The sequence below is a fragment of the Mauremys reevesii genome, linkage group 27, assembly GCF_016161935.1.
Source record: "Mauremys reevesii isolate NIE-2019 linkage group 27, ASM1616193v1, whole genome shotgun sequence".
NCBI lineage: Eukaryota > Metazoa > Chordata > Testudines > Geoemydidae > Mauremys > Mauremys reevesii.
In genome coordinates this window covers 2,896,113-2,910,409 of record NC_052649.1, presented here as the reverse complement: position 1 = coordinate 2,910,409, position 14,297 = coordinate 2,896,113, and the positions used below count along the sequence as shown (strand labels likewise).

Genomic DNA, 14,297 nt, shown 5'->3' with positions numbered 1-14,297 from the left:
CCAGTTCTGGAGCGGGCCCCCGTTGTGTCAGGTGCTGTACGAACACAGAACAAAAAGCCAGTCCCTGCTCCATCTATAATAATAAATAATGGACATGTCTCCTCCCTGCTGCTTAGCCACCATGCGGCCTGGGTGGGGTGACAGCAGGGCTACGGTGCTGGTTTCCCACCCATGGAAGTGTCCCAAAGATCGTAACTGACCGTGTTTCCGTCAGCCCTACAGGGATGGGAGCTTCCTAACTACCCCGATCTCTGGTGGTGCTCAGCCTAGCATGAGCAGTCTCCTTCTCAACAGCCCCCGATCCTCATACCAGTCGTCCGGCTTGAACGTCAGAAGACCCACTTGAGGCAGGTGGCTGGCTTGAGATTCTGGGGTGTGTGTGGGTGTGTTCCGGTCGCACACATGCTCAGGCTCACTTGCACACACAGACGCCCGTAGCTCACTCCCACACAGGCGCTCACCCAATCGCTCGCACACCAAGCACACTCACGGAGCCATGCCCGCAGAAACATGCTGGTCCGTCGCACGGCCAGAATTCGTCGCACCAGTGCGTTTTCTCTCCCTTTTTGTGATCCATTTAGTTACAGCAGCTTCGGAAGAGGGGGGGCTGGGACAATGTGTACAGTGAGGGAGGGGGGGAGCTGAGAGCGATTGAACCCAACTGTGAACCTTGTATATGATGGAACCCACTTCCAGCCAGGGGGTGTTGCCGCATCCCCAGCACCCCTAGTTCCAGCATCTATGCTTCAGAACGAGCCTCCGGTGAAGATCTAGCGATGTCACCTGGCCCTCCCTGCGGTGCCGCAAAGAACAACGGCTCCGGAAGACGCCCTGCGGTGCCAGGCACCGCTCTGCCAACCGCCATGTTGAGAAAGATGCAGAAGAGCCGCACGTGGCATTGCTGGGGCAGCGACGCCCAGGCAGGCAGGAGGCAGCGTGACGTAGCGGGCTGAGCAGGGGGCTCTCAACCTTCCCAGACTGCTGGGCCCCTGGCAGGGGTCTGATTGGTCCTGCGCACCCCTGAGTTTCACCTCACTTAAAAACGACTTGCAAAATCAGACCTAAAAATACACCAGTGTCGCAGCCCCAGGCGGTTACTGAACAATTGCTGACTTTCTCACTTGCACCATGTGATTATCCGATAAATCCACTGGCACATAACGATCGTCCTTCCATTTCAGTGCAGAGTCTAGAGAGCCGTATAAACAAGTCATTGTCTGTACGAAATTGTAGTTGGGACTGACTTCGCTAGTGCTTTCCATGTAAAACTGAGCTGATGTACCCCCTGGAACACCCCTGAGTACCCCTGGTTGAGAACCACTTGGGTGGAGCACTGAACCGGGACTCAGGTGAGCTGGGTTCTCTTCCACAGAGCTACAGGATAACCCTGGGCCAGTCACTTTCTCCTCTTTGTGCCTTAGTTTCCCCTCCCACCCGTTGCCTGTTTTGATTGCAAGCGCCACCCAGGGCAGGGATTCGTCCCTAGCTCTGTACAGCACCCAGCTCTCGGGGCTGCTGTAATACAAAGAACCTGGGGGATGAGGTTAAACACCCGAGGGTCTGAACTGAGACTCCTCACATTCAACTCAGCTAGGGCCTCATGCAGGACGTGAACACAGGTCCCTGCGGGCAAGAGGCAAACCCAGAGCTTATGCTTCTTTCTGTGCAACTCTGAGAGTTATTCTGCTTCGCTAATGCCGGTGCTGCATGTTTCCTTCTAACAGTGCCTGGTTAACCCCTTCACCCCAAATTCTTTCACTGCTGCATGCAAAAAGCACCCCACCTCGGAAGAGTTTTCAGCCCAGCCCAGCCGGCTCCCAGCAGCGCCCTGTTAACTTCCCCCGACACCGTTCCCCCCGGCAGATCTAACACCTCACAGCATCACGTATGGATGGTCTAGAGAATCCTTAGTCCTGCCCTGAGCGCAGGGGACTGGACTAGCTGAACTCTCGAGGTCCCATCCAGTCCTACCTGCAGCCTGGCTCCTGGACTCGGTTCTCAGCCCGTCTGGGCTCCCTGCGGCCTGGATCCTGGACTCGGTTCTCAGCCCGTCTGAGCTCCCTGGGGCCTGGTTCCTGGACTCGGTTCTCAGCCCGTCTGGGCTCCCTGCAGCCTGGCTCCTGGACTCAGTTCTCAGCCCATCTGGGCTCCCTGCAGCCCGGCTCCTGGACTCGGTTCTCAGCCCGTCTGGGCTCCCTGCAGCCTGGCTCCTGGACTCAGTTCTCTGCCCATCTGGGCTCCCTGCAGCCCGGCTCCTGGACTCAGTTCTCAGCCCGTCTGGGCTCCCTGCAGCCTGGCTCCTGGACTCGGTTCTCAGCCCGTCTGGGCTCCCTGCAGCCCGGCTCCTGGACTCAGTTCTCTGCCCATCTGGGCTCCCTGCAGCCCGGCTCCTGGACTCGGTTCTCAGCCCGTCTGGGCTCCCTGCAGCCCGGCTCCTGGACTCGGTTCTCAGCCCGTCTGGGCTCCCTGCGGCCTGGCTCCTGGACTCGGTTCTCAGCCCATCTGGGCTCCCTGCGGCCTGGCTCCTGGACTCGGTTCTCAGCCCGTCTGGGCTCCCTGCGGCCTGGCTCCTGGACTCGGTTCTCAGCCCGTCTGGGCTCCCTGCGGCCTGGCTCCTGGACTCGGTTCTCAGCCCGTCTGGGCTCCCTGCAGCCTGGTTCCTGGACTCGGTTCTCAGCCCGTCTGGGCTACCAGGGGCCTGGATCCTGGACTCGGTTCTCAGCCCATCTGAGCTCCCTGGGGCCTGGCTCCTGGACTCGGTTCTCAGCCCGTCTGGGCTCCCTGGGGCCTGGCTCCTGGACTCGGTTCTCAGCCCGTCTGGGCTCCCTGCGGCCTGGCTCCTGGACTCGGTTCTCAGCCCGTCTGGGCTCCCTGCGGCCTGGCTCCTGGACTCGGTTCTCAGCCCGTCTGGGCTCCCTGCGGCCTGGCTCCTGGACTCGGTTCTCAGCCCGTCTGGGCTCCCTGCGGCCTGGCTCCTGGACTCGGTTCTCAGCCCGTCTGGGCTACCAGGGGCCTGGATCCTGGACTCGGTTCTCAGCCCATCTGAGCTCCCTGCAGCCTGGTTCCTGGACGCGGTTCTCAGCCCGTCTGGGCTCCCTGGGGCCTGGCTCCTGGACTCGGTTCTCAGCCCGTCTGGGCTCCCTGGGGCCTGGCTCCTGGACTCGGTTCTCAGCCCGTCTGGGCTACCAGGGGCCTGGCTCCTGGACTCGGTTCTCAGCCCGTCTGGGCTCCCTGCGGCCTGGCTCCTGGACTCGGTTCTCAGCCCGTCTGGGCTCCCTGCGGCCTGGCTCCTGGACTCGGTTCTCAGCCCATCTGGGCTCCCTGGGGACTGGTTCCTGGACTCGGTTCTCAGCCCGTCTGAGCTCCCTGGGGCCTGGCTCCTGGACTCGGTTCTCAGCCCATCTGGGCTCCCTGGGGCCTGGCTCCTGGACTCGGTTCTCAGCCCATCTGGGCTCCCCACGGCCTGGCTCCTGGACTCGGTTCTCAGCCTGTCTGGGCTCCCCGCAGCCTGGTTCCTGGACTCAGTTCTCAGCCCGCCTGGGCTCCCTGCGGCCTGGCTCCTGGACTCGGTTCTCAGCCCGTCTGAGCTCCCTGGGGCCTGGTTCCTGGACTCGGTTCTCAGCCCGTCTGAGCTCCCTGCGGCCTGGTTCCTGGACTCGGTTCTCAGCCCGTCTGGGCTCCCTGGGGCCTGGCTCCTGGACTCGGTTCTCAGCCCATCTGGGCTCCCCGGGGCCTGGATCCTGGACTCAGTTCTCAGCCCGTCTGGGCTCCCCGGGGCCTGGATCCTGGACTCGGTTCTCAGCCCGTCTGAGCTCCCTGCAGCCTGGATCCTGGACTCGGTTCTCAGCCCATCTGAGCTCCCTGCGGCCTGGCTCCTGGACTCGGTTCTCAGCCCGTCTGGGCTCCCTGGGGCCTGGCTCCTGGACTTGGTTCTCAGCCCGTCTGGGCTCCCTGGGGCCTGGTTCCTGGACTCGGTTCTCAGCCCGTCTGGGCTCCCTGCGGCCTGGCTCCTGGACTCGGTTCTCAGCCCGTCTGGGCTCCCTGCGGCCTGGCTCCTGGACTCGGTTCTCAGCCCGTCTGGGCTCCCTGCGGCCTGGCTCCTGGACTCGGTTCTCAGCCCGTCTGGGCTCCCTGCAGCCTGGTTCCTGGACTCGGTTCTCAGCCCGTCTGGGCTCCCTGCGGCCTGGCTCCTGGACTCGGTTCTCAGCCCGTCTGGGCTCCCCACGGCCTGGCTCCTGGACTTGGTTCTCAGCCCGTCTGGGCTCCCCGGGGCCTGGCTCCTGGACTCGGTTCTCAGCCCGCCTGGGCTACCTTTGTGCTGTCCTCTGCTCAGGCTGCTTTCCCTGGCGTCTCTTCCGCAGTTTGCCAGGGCCCAGCAGACCCCACCTCAGGGGCCTTCCACAGGAGCCCAAATACTCCCTCTGGATCCCCTCCCAACCACCGTCTCTCTGCTGAGGCCCAGGGGTGCCTCCCCTGGCCCCATCAGTCCTGGCCCCTCAGCTGGGAGGCAGCTAATTCTGGCACCTGCCTGGCTGATTCGCTAGGGCTGGCTGGCCTAAGCCCCCTGGGCCCGTCAAGGGGCAGGCCGGCGTTCCACACACCTATGTACACACCTGCGCACATGCACACAGGTGCATCCCTCCCGCCCCAACACACACCCACGGCCCCCACCCCGGGAGATCTCCCGTACACCTGTGTTACCAGGCTCCACAAACACCGTGTTTAGGTCAGTAACAAACAAGACTAACTAATGACCAGCAAAGAAGGCATTAAAAAGAAAAGCGAAAGATCAGAGCAAACCAGCATCAATTTACCCCGCCCCCCCCCACGCACACACACTCGTGGGGTCCCCAGGGAGCTGGAGGAATGAGCAGCACAAACGCTTTGAGATCCAGCTCCCAAAGGCAGAGGCAAGGGGGGTGGGCGGCCAGCAGCGATTTGGACGCAGCAGGGCACTAGAAGGGGAGCATGAACCTGGCAGGCAGGGAGCTCGGGATAAACCAGTCAAGGCCCCTCTCTCTCCTGCCCCATAACCTTGTAGACCCTGCAGGCCTGTCCCCCTCCCCGCCCCCCAGCATTCTCCCTAGGAACACAGGCATGGCCGGACTGGATCATGCCACCGGCCCATGCCTGCTACGAGTCGGTCTGACATTACCCAGCACCGGCTGCTCCCGAGGAAGGAGCAAGAACCCAGCAGTTGGCAGTTATAGGCTCCGTCCAAGGGGAAATATCCATCTGGCCCCCACCAGGGAGAGGTTGGTTCATGCCCGTAGGAATCCATCCTCCCGTTCCCATGCTGAGACGCGCCAGCCACGTTCCACCCTCTCTGGGGCGCATCTGCAGGGCAGCCGATGTTAACGGGTGGATTCTGGCTAGAATCATCTACGGCAGCGTTTCTCAAGGACCGGTCCGTGAACCGGCGCCACTCCCTGAGATCTCCCTGAAGGAAGGCAGCAAGCCAGTCCCTGCTATCAAAAAGGTTGAGAGACATTGAGCTAAGAGATTTTCGAGAAGAGCTATTTTGGGGAGGTGTCTCTGGGATTTCTGATCTGCTGCACTGCTGGAGAATGAACCACGCACCTGATTTTCGAGAGCTTAAAGCCAATCACAAATACTGCTGAGGAGTGCCCGGGCCTTCTCTCCCTTCCCACCATCCCCTGGGATGATTTGTTATACAACCCTTTGACTCCCCGTTCAGTTTCATTGGAGGGTGGAGGAGAAATAGGAGGTTATTTGTCATGCTGTCCTTAATCCGATACCATCCAGCCCAGAACATGCACCACCATGAACCTGGGCTGATCATGACACGGATCCGGGGACTTGTGTGGATGGAGGAGCATCAACTATAGAATTTAAACATCCAGGAGCAGCTCAGAGTGACAAACACCAGAGTTACGAACTGACTGGTCAACCACACACCTCATTTGGAACCAGAAGTATGAAACCAGGGAGCAGCAGAGAGAAAAAAAACAACCCCCAACCCCCCCGTAAACGTAAACTACTAAAAAAACCCCAAAGCAGCATCTTCTGAACAGTCAAGTTTCAGAGCTGTATTAAGTCAATGTTCAGTTGCAAACTTTTGAAAGAAGAAACCTAAGAGTTACGAACATTTCAGAGTTACGAAGAACCTCCATTCCCGAGGTGTTAGTAACTCTGAGGTTCTGCAGGCACCGCAGGAATATAGACCTCTGACTGTACACTCCCCCGGACACTGTGAACATAAGAACTGAGGCCCAGGAGTGTCCATCCAGCCCAGTGTCCTGTCTTCCGACAGTGGCCAGTGCCAGGTGCCGCAGAGGGAATGAACAGAACAGGCCATCACCAAGTGATCCATCCCCTGTCGCTCATTCTCAGCTTCTGGCAAACAGAGGGGCACCATCCCTCCCATCCCGGCTAATAGCTACCCCTGACCAATCTGATCCCCATCCACACTCATCCTGCTCAAGCCGCCATGCAGAACGCTGCCCTGGTAGATTCTCCCTCATCCGGCCCCCAAAATGAACCCACTATGTTCGCACCGCCGAGCACACAACGTGGGGCCTTTCCAGCCCCGGGCGGCTGAACGCCGCTCCTCACGCCAGCCCCAGGGGGTGCTGGGGAGCAGACACAAGTCCCCCCCCTTTGATCCCACCCACACCCCGTGCCCGATGAGATCAGCCACTTGAATAACGGAGCCGCAGGGACAACGAGGGCCTGTATTTGATACGATCCGATGCGAGGACATTGCAATACAAAACCAGAAACAATCCATCCATCCATATATATATATATATTATATACATACACATTGATACGTGTGTAAGGAGATTAAATAAAAATTTAAGACAATTTCCCATCGGTCTGTCATCCCGCCCGATGTCCCTGCGTCCTTGGCCCACGCCGCCTTCCTGGTTTTTAATCCGTCCGTTTCACAGGCAGCCCATTGCGCTGCGCAAATCCCGCGAGGGGTTCGCCGGCGGGTCTAGTCTGCATTGAGCTGCCCATCCAGTGTGCTCCCAACTCCACACCAGCCCGGCCCGGTCAGGGATCTGGCTCCCGACGCCCCCACATTCAGTCACCGTCGGAGACTTGGCCTTGTGGGGTGCCAGCAAGCACGAGGGCCGGTTTACACCCGGAAGGGCCCCCAGGGCGAGGGGTTGGATGGACCCTGTTGATCCTTCTTAGCGTGGGGGTGAGGAGTTAATAACCCTCCCCCCACTCCTGGCAATCTCCAGCTTGCAAAGGAAAACAATTGTCCCGGCCATGTATAAATACTGCGATTGGTTGGGGGGTTTTATTTACAATTTTTAAAAGCGATCGTTTGGTTTTGAAAACGTATTTATTTTCCTTTGTTCTTGTTATCGCTTTAAAAAAAACCCCTCATCCGGCCTTTACGTGAGGGGAGGGATGGGCCGCGTCGGCCCCAAGACACGTCTCCCGGCGGTGCCCGTGCAATCCTGTCGGTGTGTGTGTGTGTGTGTGTGTGTCGGGCGACGCAGGACGCCTCTCGCTTGGCCTGGCTACACCCCGCCGGGGGCGAGATCGGGGCCAGGGCCCAGCTCGGCAGCATCGTCCCTCCAAACTCTGCAGGGACAGGGCGCCCACCGGCTCACAGGGGGACACGGAGGGGTCACTTTTCACAAGGCTCTGGGGACGTTCCTACCTCTTTTCTCCTCGCCCTAGAAATAAAGGGGAGCTGGGGGCTTCCTCCCCGACTCCCCCGTGTGCCCGAAAGAAAAGCGCCCGTTGGGCCAGAGGCGGAAACGGAAGCGCTGCAGGAGCGGGCAGGAAAAGAAAGAAAAATGAAAAGAAAGGAAAGAGGCTTGAGCCTGAGGCTTTGGCGACGTGAGACAATTGCACAGCTGGAACTAAACTAGGTCAGACGGTGGGGTGGTTAAATGGGTGCCATGTCCGTGGGCAGGGGTGTGAGCGCACCAGTGCCCCCAACCTGTGCCTGGGTGTGAGCGCACCAGTGCCCCCAACCTGTGCATGGGTGTGAGCGCCAGTGCCCCCAACCTGTGCATGGGTGTGAGCGCCAGTGTCCCCATCCCGCGCACGGGTGTGAGCGCCAGTGCCCCCATCCCATGCATGGGTGTGAGCGCCAGTGCCCCCAACCTGTGCATGGGTGTGAGCGCCAGTGCCCCCAACCTGTGCATGGGTGTGAGTGTGCCAGTGTCCCCATCCCACGCACGGGTGTGAGCGCCAGTGCCCCCATCCCATCCATGGGTGTGAGTGCGCCAGTGCCCACAACCTACGCATGGGTGTGAGCGCATTAGTGCCCCCATCCTGTGCATGTGTGAGCACAACAGTGCCCCCAACCCATGCACGGGTGTGAGCGTGCCAGTGCCCCCACCTCGTGCATGGGTGCAAGCGCACCAGTGCCCCTTCCCATGCATGGATGCAAGTGCACCAGTGCCCCTTCCCGTGCCTGGGTGTGAGCGCACCAGTGCCCCCACCTCACACACGGGTGTGAGCGCACCAGTGTCCCCATTCCACGCATGGGTGTGAGCGCATTAGTGCCCCCATCCCACGCATGGGTGTGAGTGCATTAGTGCCCCCATCCCACGCACGGGTGTGAGTGCCAGTGCCCCTTCCCACGTGCCTGGGTGTGAGTGCCAGTGTCCCCATTCCACGCATGGGTGTGAGCGCATTAGTGCCCCCATCCCACGCACGGGTGTGAGTGCCAGTGCCCCCATCCCACGCACGGGTGTGAGTGCATTAGTGCCCCCATCCCACGCACGGGTGTGAGTGCCAGTGCCCCCACCCCGCGCACGGGTGTGAGAGCCAGTGCCCCCATCCCACACATGGGTGTGAGCGTGCCAGTGCCAGGCCCGTGCGTGCTGTGAGCGTGCCAATTCCCACGTGCACTGCTTGATGCCAGTCCGAGTCCGACCCCAATTAGTCACCTCGGGGCAGTACTCTGCTGCCCACGGCCTGCGTCTGGATCGTTTGCTCCCCCTCCCGTCCAGAGCAAAGAAACTCAGCGTGACCCCCCGGGCCCCCTCCCACCGGCTCCTCCTGCAGCTCAACGCCAGCCGCAGCCTGCAATCTCTGCGGAGCCAAGCGCAGAAGCGTCTCTGCCGGGGCCACTTCCCGTCGTGGTTTTCCTCCCATCGAGCGCCGGTGTTGGGCCCGGGAAGGAGCAAGCCCCACCCCACAGCCCGTGGGTCACTGTATCCATCCAGCTGTGGGGCAAGAGGCAGATGCCCAAAGTCTTTCCCCTGCAGGCTGCTCCCCGGGGGTGGGGGTGTCTCTGCTCCAGGATCTCCCCCCTGCCCCACGCTGGCTGGGGCGGCGTTCGCTCAGCTGGAAGCTCACTGTCATTTCCTGAAATCCTCCGGGGCAGACTCAGAGGAGAGGCCAAGGCGCTGGGCCCTGAAGTTATCCGGGGTGTCGCCCACAGGCATCACCCGTCCCTGCCAGCGGTGCCCCGGGCCTCCTGTCCCAGCGCCAGCCGCTTGTCTGCCTTCCGGGGGTCCCAGATACTGCCCGGCACTGGGCCGAGATCTCAAACGCAGCCACGCTTCCCACCAGCGCACGAAACACAGAGCACAATGGATTGCCCCGAGGACGGGCCAACGAAGAGATCCGGCCTCCCCAAGAGAGTCCTTCCGCCAAGGTGTGAGCTTCGGGCCGGCTCGCCCGCCCCCCCTCTGCATGGGGGGCGCTGCCCGCAAAGCCCTTCCCCGGAGGCCTCGGGAGGACGCGGCGCGGTTGGCGGGTGAGCTGTCGCCGATCCTGAGCCGGGAGGTTGGCCGGAAAGGCTCCTCGGTGGGGAGAGGTGGGTGGGTGTTGGGGGCGGGGGGATACACAGGCAGAACAAATCCCCCCCCGCCAAAAATTGCATCCATCAAGTTAACACGAGACTCACATGAGGAACAGAAATTGACGAGGGGTCCCCTGTCCCAGAGACATTCCCCATACTGCCCCCTCCAGGCCAGCTGGGACCCAGCCGGCCAATCCCAGAGCCCCCCCTCTCCCAGCCCCAGCCCCAGCCCTCCTCCCCCCTCTCTCTCTCCCCCCAAAGGAAGGCCGGGGGGAAGGCGGGATCATTATTATTCCTTTCATAGTGGTTTCGATTTCGTGTCTCTTCCTCACCCCTCTATGAAGGCGGCAAGGGGTGGGAGGGTGGGGGAGGAGCAGGGGCAAAACGGGGGTGTGGGGGGGGGGGTTAAGGAGAAAGTGTCCCTCCTCCCCAACGATTGCTTCGTGTTTGGGTTTGTTTTAAGTCGGGTTTGAAATTTTCAAGGTCTGCAGCTTCCCCTCCAGTTCAGAGATCTGAAAAACACACAAAGGGATAAACGTCTCAGGCAGAGAAACAGCGGGGCCATCCCGAGGCCGGGGCTTTCGGGGCGCGGGAGGGGGGATGTGGGGGGAATGCTGAGAGGTGACGGGGGGAAGGGGATGGCTGATGGGGGGGTTGCTGCGGGGGTGGAGGCCGGGAGTCGCTGCTGAGGGGGTGGGTGCGGAGGAGGGAGGGGGTTTGTGGGAAGCCATCAGCTGCTCTACGCCAGGCAGTGTCTTCCAAGGTGGGGGTTGGGGGGGCAGCGAGGAAGGGGTGAAGCCCGATTTCCGCGCCCACCCAGCTCTGCCTCCTGGGTCCTGTGCCGCGACCCCTCTCCCCCGCTTGGGACTGAAAATGCACCCGGCCTGCAGCCCGGCGGGGCAGCAAGACGCAGGGGCGCCTGCGTCCCACCTCGGCCCCCTCCAGCAGCAGCTCCCCCTCCGTGTGCCCGGGTGGGGGAGCAGCGGCTTTGCCACGTTCCCTGCGGAACCGGGCATGAGCACAGCAGGGGCAGGGCAGACAAACGTCACTATGTCTCCTGCTGAGCTACAACCGGGGCGTCTGCCTGCCTGCACCCACGCTGCCCAGCGGGGGGCGCTGTGCCTGCACCGCAGCGGAGGGCTGCAGCCACTCCCCGGAGAGAGAGAGAGAAGTCAGGGTACCAAGCCGGGGCCAATCAGAGCAACCATTGTGAGCACAGGGAGCCCTAGGAGAGGGGGTGCAAGCCTCTGATGCCCCCCCACGGGCCCATGCTGCCTGACCATCCCATGCTCTGCAGCAGGGAACCCCTCTTCACAGACATGCACACACACACACACGGATGTTCAGCTGCAAAACAGTGCCCTGGAGTCTTGACTTGGTCACCAATGCAGGACCCAGCACGGGATCCGGTGTGATCCAGCACCCGGCGCAGGATCTGGCATGACCCACTGTGGGATCCGGTGTGATCCAGCACCTGGCATGAGATCCGGTGTGACCCACTGTGGGATCTGGTGTGATCCAGCACCCGGTGCGGGATCTGGCGCGATCCACTATAGGATCCAGTGTGATCCAGCACCCAGCACAGGATCTGGCGTGACCCACTGTGGGATCCAGTGTGATCCAGCACCTGGCACGGGATTCAGAGCGACCCACCGCAGGATCCAGTGTGACCAGCACTGACGCAGGATCTGGCATGACCCACTGTTGGATCCGGTGTGATCCAGCACCCAGCATGGGATCCGGTGTGACCCACTGCGGGATCCAGTGTGACCAGCACCGACGCAGGATCCGGCATGCCCTGACATCCAACGCAGGATCCGGCGTGCCCCAGTGCCCATCGCACAAAGGGAATCAAGCCCACGGTGTCATGGAGAAGGCAGACGAGGCAAATGGAGCCCCCTCCTTGCCCCACCCCCTGCTCCTGCCAAAGCCAGCTCTGGTCCGCTGGAAGTCCCCGTCCGAGCCGTCCAGTCATAGCCAGGGCCCCTCTCCTCTGCAATCTCCTGCTCTGCTGCCTCAGGGGAACCCCGTATCCTGGTCCTTGGTGCCCACCTTCTCCTGGAGCTTGTCGATTTCCTCCTTGTGGGCCAGCTCCGACTCCTCCAGGACGCGCCTCTGGGTCGTCTCCTTCTTGAGGAACTCGATCTCCCTGTGAGGGATGGGGTGAGCCGTGAGGCCAGAGCCCGGCCGCTGCTCCAGCACCTAACCCGAGGGACTCTCTGAACTGGGCAGGATACAGACCCCCATCCCTGGGAGATCCATAGGAGATGGGGATCTGGGATTGCTAGACCTGGGAGATCCATAGGGATGGGGATCTGGTACCACTAGTCCTGGGAGATCCATAGGGGATGGAGATCTGGGATCATTAGTCCTGGGAGATCCTGGGGATCTGGGATCAGTATTCCTGGGAGATCCATAGGGATGGGGATCTGGGATCACTAATCCTGGGAGATCCATGGGGGATGGAGATCTGGGATCATTAGTCCTGGGAGATCCAAAGTGGATGGGGATCTGGGACCACTAGTCCTGGGAGATCCATAGCGGATGGGGATCTGAGATCAGTATTCCTGGGAGATCCATAGGGGATGGGGATCTGGGATCAGTAGTCCTGGGAGATCCATAGGGGATGGGGATCTGGGATCAGTAGTCCTGGGAGATCCATAGGGGATGGGGATCTGGTACCACTAGTCCTGGGAGATCCATAGGGGATGGAGATCTGGGATAATAATTAGTCCTGGGAGATCCATAGAGCATGGGGATCTGGGATCCTAGTCCCAGGAAATCCAAAAGGGATGGAGATCTGAGATCAGTAGTCCTGGGAGATCTGAAGTGGATGGGGATCTGGGATCAGTAGTCCTGGGAGATCCATAGGGATGGGGATCTGGGATCACTAATCCTGAGAGATCCATGGGGGATGGAGACCTGGGATCACTAATCCTGAGAGATCCATGGGAGATGGAGATCTGGGATCATTAGTCCTGGGAGATCCAAAGTGGATGGGGATCTGGGACCACTAGTCCTGGGAGATTCATAGGGGATGGGGATCTGGGATCACTAGTCCTGGGAGATCCAAAGTGGATGGGGATCTGGAATCACTAGTCCTGGGAGATCCATAGGGGATGGGGATCTGGGATCAGTAGTCCTGGGAGATCCATAGGGGATGGGGATCTGGGATCACTAGTCCTGGGAGGTCCATGGGGGATGGGGATCTGGGATCAGTAGTCCTGGGAGATCCATAGGGGATGGAGATCTGAGATCAGTAGTCCTGGGAGATCCATAGGGGATGGGGATCTGGGATCAGTAGTCCTGGGAGATCCATAGGGGATGGGGATCTGGGATCAGTAGTCCTGGGAGGTCCATGGGGGATGGGGATCTGGGATCACTAGTCCTGGGAGGTCCATGGGGGATGGGGATCTGGGATCACTAGTCCTGGGAGGTCCATGGGGGATGGGGATCTGGGATCACTAGTCCTGGGAGGTCCATGGGGGATGGGGATCTGGGATCACTAGTCCTGGGAGATCCATAGGGGATGGGGATCTGGGATCACTAGTCCTGGGAGATCCATAGGGGATGGGGATCTGGGATCACTAGTCCTGGGAGATCCATAGGGGATGGGGATCTGGGATCACTAGTCCTGGGAGGCCCATGGGGGATGGGGATCTGGGATCACTAGTCCTGGGAGGTCCATGGGGGATGGGGATCTGGGATCAGTAGTCCTGGGAGATCCATAGGGGATGGGGATCTGGGATCACTAGTCCTGGGAGGCCCATGGGGGATGGGGATCTGGGATCACTAGTCCTGGGAGGCCCATGGGGGATGGGGATCGGGGAGATCCACAGGGGACAGAGAACACGGCCTTACTTCTGCTGATACTCCTTGATGAGCCGCTTGGCCTTGCTGTATTTCCGCTCCAGGGTCTGGTACTGGGCTTGCGTCTCTTTCAGGTGCTCATCCACTGCCTGGCACAGGTTCTGGGCCTCCATCCAGTAACCCTCCAGCTTCTCCATCCTCTCCTTGTTGTCCTCCACGCTCTGCTCCAGCTGGGCCTTCTCGGCTCGCCAGCGAGCCTTCTCCTGCTCAATGGACTGCAGCTGGGAGCAGAGACCACAGCGCACAGGGTGAGGGGAAGAGGGGCAAGGGCGACTGTGCTGGGGGGTGACAGGTGGGGGAGGGGAGATGAGGGGCATTTGGGGAGAGAGGGGCTGCATGGGGCAGGAGATGGGGGAGCACATGCACCCCAGCAGCAGGGAGTGTTGGGAGAAGTATGGGTGTGTGTTGTGTCTCTTTGGCGCTGTGGACCTGCGCCTTTGGTTGAGTGCGCGGTTGTGTGCTGTTGTATCTCAGCGCAGGGTTGTGTGTCTGTGTGTTTGTGCTTGTGTCTCTAGGTGTGCGCTTGTCTCTCTGTGTGTCTGGTTGTGTGCTGTTGTCTCTCTGCACATGGTTGTATATCTCTGTGTGTGCTTGTGTCTCTGCGTGTGCTTGTCTCTCTGTGTGTCTGGTTGAGTGGTGTTTTATCTAGGCACCTGGTTATATATCTGTGTGTGTGCTTGTG

At 60.8% G+C, this 14,297-nt stretch overlaps 1 protein-coding gene across 1 annotated transcript in view; it reads right to left on the bottom strand.

Annotated features, from left to right (window-relative positions):
- Positions 1-14,297, bottom strand: part of PPP1R9B (protein phosphatase 1 regulatory subunit 9B) — an 84,328-nt gene that overhangs the window by 29,325 nt on the left and 40,706 nt on the right. The window contains exons 8-12 of the mRNA XM_039516266.1: positions 13,607-13,836; positions 11,798-11,894; positions 10,206-10,257; positions 1,972-4,386; positions 1,122-1,189 (exon numbers count right to left, since the gene is read on the bottom strand). Coding sequence (XP_039372200.1) covers positions 1,122-1,189; positions 1,972-4,386; positions 10,206-10,257; positions 11,798-11,894; positions 13,607-13,836 — 2,862 coding nt within the window. The remainder of the gene's footprint in view (positions 1-1,121; positions 1,190-1,971; positions 4,387-10,205; positions 10,258-11,797; positions 11,895-13,606; positions 13,837-14,297) is intronic.